The sequence below is a fragment of the Xenopus tropicalis genome, chromosome 2 (assembly GCF_000004195.4).
Source record: "Xenopus tropicalis strain Nigerian chromosome 2, UCB_Xtro_10.0, whole genome shotgun sequence".
In the NCBI taxonomy this organism is placed as follows: domain Eukaryota; kingdom Metazoa; phylum Chordata; class Amphibia; order Anura; family Pipidae; genus Xenopus; species Xenopus tropicalis.
Window position 1 is genome coordinate 76,576,293 of NC_030678.2, and position 10,859 is coordinate 76,587,151.

The following is a 10,859-nucleotide window of genomic DNA, read 5'->3' on the forward strand; positions in this document are numbered from 1 at the left end:
CAATGACACCAATTTTTTTAATACTTAATTCCCCCCACAACAGCTATTATAGGTAAGACTTATTCCTCTTGGATGTTTTGAAATTCTTGAGCTTGAATTTGATTTGCAAAGTGCCCCATCGGAGAAAGGCGAAAAGGCAACAAAAGTTTGAATTCGTTGAAGCGAAAGTTAGCATCACACAGATGACCTAAAGCACCTAAGCTTTTTTTCAGCATCTTTGAGTACATTTAGTGCTTCCACCTTTTATCAGCAGAAATACAGACTGGTAGGGAATAGGCAGGGCAGTCATATAAGGGGTGGGGGCAGGGACATGAAGGGGTGAAGCATTGATGCAACAGAGGCAGAATCATGATGCAAAAAGGTGCAGCTGTGATTATCATTACTCGGCTGCTATTTTTCCAGGTGAAAGTCCTAGGTATATTACGTACCCCAGGCTCACCTTAATGGGCCAGCAACAAAACATAAATTGAAAATAATGTATTTAAATGTAATGGTTTGCCCCGCACTTGGCGACAGTTGTCCCATATGATATGAGGCTTTCATTTTATAGTTGTGTAGAGAAGTACCAAAAATAACATGTTTCTCTCTAGTTAGGGTCATGGCCCACAGGGAGATTAGTTGCCTGCAATTAATCTTGGCTACCGCGGGCCACTAATCTCCCTGAAATGCCTTCCCACTGGCAATAAAGTGAATTGCCAATGGGAAGGCTAAGTTCTTTCAAAGTTGCTGAAAGTTTCCTTCACTTTAATTCTGGTAGGAAGGTATTTTGAGGAGATTAGTCACCCGCAGTAGCAGAGATTTAACTGTGGCAGACTAATCTCCCTGTGGGCCATGGCCCTTAGATGATGCATATGGTTGTTTTGTAGATTCACCTTGTGTTTTTTCCAGGGTCATTTTAGTACCTGTATCAGAATTTTCCTGGATAAATGCAGCCAGATCAAATGAACTAAGGTTTAAATGCTGAAGATCCTTTTCAGCAGCAGAGATGATGATTAATTCCCCAAATATATCAATAGGAGAAAATAATTTAACAAGTTATAGTGGAAATGCAAATGGCGGAGACACTTATGCTCATAACTTTCCTCTTATTTAGCTAATCCTCTTTCTTTTCTGTGTTTCTTTCTACTTCTCCCATTAGATCCTCCTGCTACTACCCCACCTCCTACAATACCACAGACCCACTCAACTACTGATATTGTTGGCATAGAAACATCTTCAAAAAAAATTCATATTCCAGCCTCCACCTTGGCTACTCTGCAGGACGGAAACTTTGGCACAATCGTTGGCAGCGTAGTTGGCGGGTGTCTCTTTCTGATACTGCTGATTGTGATTTTTGGGATAATCTACTATAGGAGGAAACAAACATTCCGTGGTGACTACTTTACCAAGAGCTACATCCCTCCATCCGATATGCAAAAGGAGTCTCAAATAGATGTTCTTCAGCCTGAAGATCTGGATCCTTTTCCTGAGAATCCCAAAAAAGATATTAATATTAAAGCAAATGATCATATCTATAATGAATATCTTCAGGATGTAGAAAACTCTGGTTGGAACAATGTTATTACCTATGATCGATACCAGGAACACTTTGACAGGCCAATGACTAACTATCCTGATAAACAAATGCCTGTTGTATCCAGGTACAATAAAAACTGCTTTAATGACAATGAAGATGACCTTGTATCACATGTGGACGGTTCTCTCATCTCACGGAGAGAGTGGTACGTTTAGTGAGAGACTGCTGGGGAAAAAAACTTGATAGTGCATTCAACTACATGATAAGATGGGGGTGGGGTCACGTGACCTCTTAAAACCACTTGTTTTTTTTTTATACCCATTTACCTTACTTTCGAAGTGGATGGGATGAGTACAAATGTGGTCTCCTGCATCTGTTTATTTGAAATATGTAAATATAATCAATACACCGAAAATTTGATTATTAAATCGTAGAATTCCCAAGTCGGGGAGAAGTTAGGTATCAGAGGTAACGCTGAGTGTATAAATCTAGTCCTTAAGCAACCCACATTAGAAAAGGCTGCTAATTATAGACAGAGTATTCCAGTTGTGCTTTCTATAGCTAGATTGCAGTATGGCTGGTCCCACTCTCACAAGCACTGCAAACCAAATAACATTGATTTCTAAAATGCCTCCATGTTCAGTAGAATTTTTCTTTCAAACAATCCAAATCTGATAGCATACCAGCAGCATTATCAAAGGACTGGCCATGTTATCTGTCAATATATAACAAATTTGGCTTTTTATATTTTAAAAGTTAATTGTTGTTGCATACATTGTTTTTTTCCTTTTTATTGAGCAATACAACTTAAAGGGAAAGTGTTGGCAAAAGTTCATTATTTTTCAAAGCACCTTTACATATTAAGTACATTCAGCATATCTTTGCTGGGACTCTTACTTTAATATAAAAAAATACCAGTCCTTACATATTTAACAGGCTCTTTTCTGCTGGAATGTGCCAGTTTGTTAAAATTTACCATACTATTTGTCTTTACATGGGCCTCTCTAGCATATTATGCTTTCTGTACAGACAAAATGGAGATCCAAATAACAGAAAGATCCCTATTGATGCTTTATGGATAGATATGAGAGCTTATGTCCAAAAGACAGTTTTAAAATCAGAGACTCGGTGGGCACATGGGGTAAATACAGGCATTTTACCAGCTGTATTTTTCTTTTTTTTTTTTCATTTTTGTAGCTGTAACACATGGCACCAAGAAACACAAACTTGCCCTCAATAACAATCGCCTGAAAACTCTTCATGTGGCATGCTTGTTTTCAGTCATGGAGGGCAATTTTTGTGCAACATTGCATGAAGAACAAACATATGGCAATTCAAAAGGAATAATATTTTTTCTATCCAATATTTTACATTTTTGTTTGACTATACCTTTAGGGATTTTCAGCTTGAAAAATGTTAATTGATGTCTGTAGCTCCAAATGGGGTTTGAACTGGGTTAAACATGCCATTGCAATGCAGTATAACATTTGCACAGTGTAGGGGGAAAGGCATTCTTTCAATCATACAGGCTCAATTACTAATATTGCACAGGTTTGCAGCAGTGCAATAATCCATACAGGCCATTGGCTTTGATTAGTAATCTGCAGGCTGAATGGTAGAAGCACACTTCTAACTGGGTTCTATAGGTTGCCTGTACCATCCTTGGTAAGGTTAATAAATAAAATAAATTGACTTCTGCATTTAAATACTGCGGGGTATATAGTAAATAGACACTTAATTCTCATCACGGAAACATTGTGGAATTAAAAAACCCTCAGTTTTACATTTATGGGTTGGGGAGGACTGGAGTATTTGCTGTCAAGGTTATTGTAACCTTTTTCTATTAAAACATTGCAATGAACATTTATAGTGTCTCATACATATAATAACCTTACTAATGGTGTAACTTCAGGCTTGTAGCAGTGTTATGTTACAGCTCAGGCATTACATATGTATCCTGAGGAATCAGATACCACCAGGGAAGACTTTTAACACATCCTATAAGACTGAATAAAAAGATGAGGCCTCAGGACAAGCAGAAACAAAAAATGTAGAAGCTGCTATAAGTCACCATTGGTTTTTTTTGTCTTGGATAAAACTTTTCCCTTACAGCCTTCTGTCTTTTATATGGTTACTGAAATTCTTTTTAGATTCTAATATACATTGTTATGTGCAATCAATGGCAGTTCAGCAGCTTTAGTGTTAGCTCCCCATAAGGAGTGGGTGTTGTCCATAGCCTAAATGCTATCGCAATATCATACAGCTCTAGTTAGTCCATCATTGTCATTTATATTAAAACAAAGGCTCTTGCAACTGCAGCTTGGCCTTAATTTTCAAAATGCAAGAGCTATTTAATTGGAGTTGGTTAGCAATGTAAATGATTAAGGGTTGTGTGTGTGCTGCTCTGTGTAACATAATAATGGGCAATAATAATAATGGGCAGGAGTAAAGGTGGCCATACACGTAACGATCCGCTCGCCTGGCGAGGTCGCCAAGCGAGCGGATCTTCTCCCGATATCCCCACCTATGGGTGGGCGATATCGGGGGAATTAAGGCTAATTCGGTCGTTTGGCCCTGGGGCCAAACAATTACAATTATAACGACTGTTAAGGGCACAGTTGGTTCGGGGACCACATTCTTTAACCTGCCTGATTGATATCTGGCCGATTTCAGGCCAGATATCGGTCGGGCAGGCCAGTCGTTGCTGCCCCTACACGGGCCAATAAGCTGTCAAATCGGTCTAAGGGACCGATATCAGCAGCTACAATCGGCCCGTGTATGGCCACCTTTAATCAGGAAATGCCTCTCAGCTGCCACCCAACATTTTGGACTGATCCTGTATGGTTATATTGGAGAATTATAATGGTGGCAATGGGATGGTGTGATCCTCGTGTATGTTGAGGTACAAATGTGACCATATTCCAGCCAATCAGGGCAACTCCCACCCAACCTCACCTTCAGTTGTATCAATTTATCATGGTAGTCATTGCCTTAAGAATTTAATAATTTGTATTGCCCATGAAAACCAGAGTGGGGTTTATGGAGAGCCTGATGTATCTGTCATGCTAAGCGGGGGATGGTATGATCCTCCTGTGGCTTGGAGGACAAATGTATATGGTACTGCAGCTGACTGGAGCATCCACTCCAAGCCTAACATAACTGACTGATGGTGTTTTTAGATAACTGTGGTAATGTTGGGCTTGGAGTGTGTTTGTATAATAAATACTTTGGTAGTGAATTCTATCATTGATAGCAATTATTTTGAATTACTTACCAGTTTCCACATACAGGGAAATATTTTCGCTCTATGACTTCACGATGGCTCACATCCTGAAGTCTGTCACTGCATCTATAGAGAGCTATGTGGTCTATGGATCACAGCAACCCAGTATCATCCACAACCAAAAGTGGTCAGTGGTTTTACATCAGATCTCAGATCTTACCATTTACTTATTGAGACTTTTGGGGATTAGGCCCCAACTCCCCACAGAACACATTTGTACAGCCCACATTTAGTTCTTAACAAAGATAGAAACTAAATTTGTCATTACTTGCAAATGTACTTATTGTGTTCCAGTTGTATCCAGAGCAGCACAGCAACGTTCACTCCAAGTGTTCTGATTACTGGCATTCAGATTGGTACCTCCATTAAGTGCTTTGGGAACCCTTTTGAAGTCAACCCACACAGTTTAAGAGGAAAATTGAGGCAACATAATACCATGTGTGCCATTGTTCTTCGTGTATAAAGGAATCTGTTGTACTGCTGATTGCAGGGGTTGCAGCACTGTCTATACGTGGGTTTAAGCAAAAATGATCACTCACTCACAGTATTTAGTTTTATTTTCTTTAAATCATCATGCATGATTAAAGGCATAGCATATTGCCTCCACTAGCACCCTTCTACATGGTTGCATTTCTATACAGAATGTAAAGTAGAACTGCCATATTCCACAACAGAACCATTTATCAGCATCCTTGGTGGTTGTATGAAGTATTTGGTTGACACAGTGAAACTTAAGGCAAGTGCAAGAATTATACAACTTCCTGTTGATAAATACGATCTATACAAACACGCCAATGCTGTATTTCTTCATGAAGTATTTCAGATGTACTGATAGAGTGTGTGTTCCCATTCAGCCTGTAATATTAAAGGTCCAGTAGCACATAATACACGATTGTGTATGATGTACTGTCACTGTACTAGTAAACCGTCAATGTGTGTTTTAGCAGCTCTAATATAGTTTATATCGATAAGCTTCTGTGTAGTCATGGGGGTGCCACTGAAGTTCCAGTATGGCTGTAAGACTAACATTTGTTTCAAATACAATGGTTTTAGTACTTTAGTCACAGTAAACAGGCCCAAATGTCATCCATTCCTGCCAACACATTTTCTACATATTATTATAATATTTCAGCTTGGTCTTAATGGCTCATTGTATCCCTGCCCAAATCTTTGCGCCAAAGGGTTTCAGCATGGCCGCAGGTATCTTTTAGCATCACTACCAGTCTCTGGGATTTTCAGCCACACTATTTGCATTAGAACTATTTATGAATTATGAATATGTTCATATTTTTCTGATTTGTATGAAGCAATGTCTGTATTTATAATTACCACTTGATGGTACCAAATTTCTTTGAAAATGCCAAAGTATGCTTGTTCATTGTAAAAACCCATGGTACTTTGTATATGAATGTATGAATAGAACTGGTCCTGAAGTTCTTATATTTATACAGTGCTGCCTGTAGTGTTTAGGTCATATTGACCTGTATAAAAAAAAGTAATTTGTGATTAAAAAGATGAAAATAAGTTGAAAGTACAAACTTTAGTGATTCTTCCACAAAGGTTTTTGCGATTTCCTACATTTGTGAGGCTAGAAGTTCATTAGTGTTGATATGAAATATTATGTGCCTATTTTAGGGACCCCATTCCCCATCTTGTGTGGTCATAGAACACAAATTATTTGGCTCATTATCAAAAGCGGTTAAACCAATACATCACCATTTGTACCCCATTTCTTCATCCCTCATGGTGCTGGCACTATGAATAGTTCCACCCTACTAAACAGCTCCAACATTTCCCTCTAACTTGTTTGCTTGGGAATGATACAATACCAAATTCTGTTTCTCTGTGCTAGGCCACTGGCCAGTATATATACTATACTTAAAAATCAACCATGATGACCATGAATCCATAAAGCAGTTTTTGGCATTGGCCTATATTGATCCTGACACATTAACAAACTGCAGCAACAGATCCCCGATTTAACATTGCTCCATGTGTGCAGTTTGTTTGCGAACCTTGGGTACCTCTGCACTGAGCTGCAGCGCCCTCTTTGGCCTGTTCTCTGGAGTCTCAGTGGGTCGGACATCCTGTTGCACACAGCTATTGCACTAAAATCGGTTCTGGCAAACTGTTTCTCTGTGTAATGCCTTTGAGGGCTGCACTGGGACCACAAGCCTCCACTTGAACAGCTCTGCGTTAATACACATGGTCTTGGAATTTTTTTGTTGGCTGTTCATTTGACCCAATTCATTTTGTGTACCTTGCTCACATATATATAAATTGGCCAGTGCACCATAGCAATTGGCTAAATCAGTGTATAACTCAGAGGGATAATGCTGTCAATAGTCCTAGCAGCATCTGCCTAGGCCTGCAGTGGAAGAAGGGAGCTTTCTGGGAAAAGGTTTCAGGAATCTCATCTCAAACTTGCTCATGTGGTGGTTCATTTTAGCCAATAGTCCTTGCCTTTCCCCCTCCCCCCCCCAAAAGGCAATATGGCACATACTTTCCCCTTAACCAAAATGATGATACATACCTTAATGCATACACAGACAGACTTTCTCAGCATGTTTCTACACAAGACGATAGATGGTAAGAGCTGCAAAGAGGCTTTTTTTGTCTTGCCAAAGGGACATGCACAGAATCAAAGGAATACTGTAGGAGAAAAATGTATAACTTTTGACTGAAAACATTGTGTAATATTGGGCCAGATTCAGTTTGCTGAATAAACAATTTTAAGCTTTTTATCATGAAACTGTATGTATCATGAAAAGTGTATGAGGAAAATTTGGAGAAGTTTTTCTCATGAATTAGTATTTGGTCCATTATATTGTTCCAACAATGCACTCATATTTTCCCTGTACTAACACAGGAGGATGCATGTTGCGTTAATCCTGTGTTTAGCTCAGGTGAAAACCAACATGCATGTTCCTGTGTTAATACAGCCCCATTAGAAAGAATGGGATGCATTTCTTCCTGTGCTCCCAATCGCAGGAAAATGCCACTGGAGGGGAGTGCAAGAAGAATATAAGTATGAGCTCTAAGGCAGCATGTGGGTGCTCATGCCCCTGGATGTTGCTCATTTATCAAATGCTTATTGGAGCAGCAATGAGCACAGGGTGCAGTGGGAGCTCTGTACCTGTCTAAGGCAGGTCTTAACAGCAGGGCTTCCTTGTGTTGAAAAGTGCTGTGCTGTTGTACTGCAGCTTGGTTAGGTGCAAGTACCAAGTGGGTGGTGCCTTTTGCATGTAAACAGCAGCCTTGTCTTGCTTTATGGCAAGTCTATGAGAGTCTATAAGAGTATATTTTCATATCAATGTCACACAAGATTTAGAAGCATTGGTCTCTTTTTATCTAAGACAAACTTAGCATATACTACACCACTGAGACACAGAAAGCTTAGCTAAGGCAAAGTAAATGAGTGCATTGAAATAGGCCCTGAGTTCAATTCCAGTCAGGGCACTATCTGTGTGTTCTCCCTGTGTCTGCTTGGGTTTCCTTATTTTAAAAACCTAAATTGTTCTATTTAGATTGGTGAGAAGCTGTTCAAAGGGATTAGTATGCTTCAAAATGTTCATTATAGGGCTGTATGTGTTGCATTGTGGTGTCTCCCAAAGAGCCATACTGTGTTGTCTTCTATGCCTTACACTGTCATTGGTCAGTCCAAAACTTGCTGCCTTGTCTATTACCACAAGCACTACTGCATTATGGGTAGAAATAGTACAAATCAGCTGTATGTTAATGATTGTACAGTACATGCAAAAGTCTGTGTGCTATTGGGGTGAACTATTTGGCAAGAAGCATAGCAACAGCTTAGTGGTGGCCTAAATGCCGCCATGGTCTGACTCCATTTTTAGTATACCAATTATTACACTAGCAACGACATTTTCCTCTGTAAATAAGCGATGACTTATGGCTGTTTATAGGGGCTTTGAATATTGCCTCCCAAATACTAAAATAACTGAATGTAATTCATATCTGTTTTAATGCTCAAGATTATAAAGAGAATAAAGCTGCATTGGAGCAGCATCTTCACCAATTTTACGAAATGGCTTTTCAATTTAAGTACATTTTTCTCTGCAGTCTTCCAAATTTTGTATATTGCGTATGCGCTAGACTTTTCCACAGTAGCTCTAGATTTGTAATGAATTACACAAATTATTTCTAGACGAAAGCTTTTTTTATTGTTTCAGTTACAGCAGGTTGTAGCCGAGTGATTATTTGTTTACACGTTGAATTGTTTTATATAATGTTCTGAATTTACAGAAAATTGTACGATTGGTCCTAAATTCATTTTAGAAAAAAATGATCATTTTTCAAACTGCTACCGGTAAGGTCGGTCCTTAATTTCATCCACTCAGCATTGTGTTTGATTATGAAATGTGTATGATTTGCTGCTAAATGCGGCGCTTGCATTTAGAGTTCGAACCACAATTCATGTTGAAAATGTCTTAGATATATCTATATATTTTGAATATATTCACGTTTACATTCAGTAACAAGTCGCTTGCTGCTTTCAGGGATGTATTTACCTGTGAATTGAAATTCACCAAAAAATGAAGTCTGTCAAGAGTAGTGGGTTATGAAATCCATTTTTTTTCCGATCTCTACGTAAATCTACTTGTTTCTAATCTGCAATGTTAAATTTTGATGGCTTAGATGAAGCAACTGAAAAATGTGATATATATTTTTTTTTTATATATGAAAATATTTTACTTGCGCTTCTGGTAAGTGTTGGGATGTAACTTTTGGATTCTGATTTTTTTTTTTAATGTACTGCAATTTGAGTTTACTAATTTCAATGATTTGCTAATATAAATATTACATTTTTATGATAAAAATATTTGTTATTCTCGAACTGAGCTTGCAGTGATGTTAAGATATGTTTGTTGTAAAACAGGAATGATTGTTACTCTGAGCTGAGCGAAATAAATTTTTACTGAATTACGATCTTTAGAGTTATTTGTAACGTCGCCTGACCCCCAGGGCCTACCACCAATAGAATTTTTTTAAAAAAAAGAGAGAGAGAAAATCCCCTTTATATTTGGAGCTACACCGCATAAGGAAATGTAGATGCAAAAGCCTTTATTGAATCCTTATACAACCATAAAACACACAAAAAATAGCACAGGTGGTATGGCGTCCCAGGAAGCATGGCGTCCCAGCGTGGTTAGCCCAATGCGCAGTTTGTCCATTACAGGCTTCCTCGGGGGCTTTGCAGATGCAAATAGGCACTCCCCGCCGCCACCAACCACCCCATCCTGCTGCCAACCCCCTTCCTCCATACACACACCTGACAAACCAACATCAAGTTGAAAATGGGATTGTCTGCAAATAGCTTTATGAAAGAGACAGGTCTATTTTAATACAGGTATTAAACTATAAGTCACATACATATTTGCTAAAAGTAAATGTAGACTGCAAAATGATTTTAGGCCAGGGCTACACAGAGTGGATCATCTGCTTTCCTGAAAAATGGATTCTGTCATGCACTCCTTCCTGTAGCTTTATTGACAGGCAAGATGTTGGCCTGCATGGAACCACACTGAGCGCATATTGGAGCAAAAATGCATATTGTTGAGCTTCCTCAACAATATCTGCTCCTGCAGGCCAAAGATCCACTCTAAGTGACTCTGCCCTTAAAGGGATAGTGACACGTTCCAATTTTACCATGAATGTGTCACTAAGCCTACTTAAACCCTAGTGCTGCCCACTGCCTCTCCCCAGCTCACCCCATACTAACCTGTGTTGGTCTCTGGCACGGCTTGTAGTTTAATAGCTTTGTAAATGACGACATGCTTGGGGGCGGGAAAATGTTCTCATAGGCTGCGTAACTGTTTACATTTGTACTCCAGCCTATCAGAACTTTGACCCACCCCCAAGCACGCTGTTGCTTAGGAAGCTGTTCAACATCAAGCCTTGCCAGAGACTAATATATGACAACATGACAATTCCTGCAGTCACTGTTTCTGCATTAATAAAATTCTCCAATATGTTAATCACAGTTGTGTTTTGTTACAGAGAAAAATGCAATTTTATTCTGCATTTTGAAAACTTGATTCA

General features: G+C 39.0%; 1 protein-coding gene across 1 annotated transcript in view; it reads left to right on the plus strand.

The window, feature by feature from the left end:
* The window catches only part of nectin3 (poliovirus receptor-related 3), a 58,493-nt gene extending 48,749 nt beyond the window's left edge, over nt 1-9,744 (plus strand). Inside the window, exon 6 of the mRNA XM_002940109.5 lies at nt 1,139-9,744. Coding sequence (XP_002940155.1) covers nt 1,139-1,731 — 593 coding nt within the window. The 3' untranslated portion in view covers nt 1,732-9,744. The remainder of the gene's footprint in view (nt 1-1,138) is intronic.
* The last annotated feature ends 1,115 nt before the right edge of the window (nt 9,745-10,859 follow it).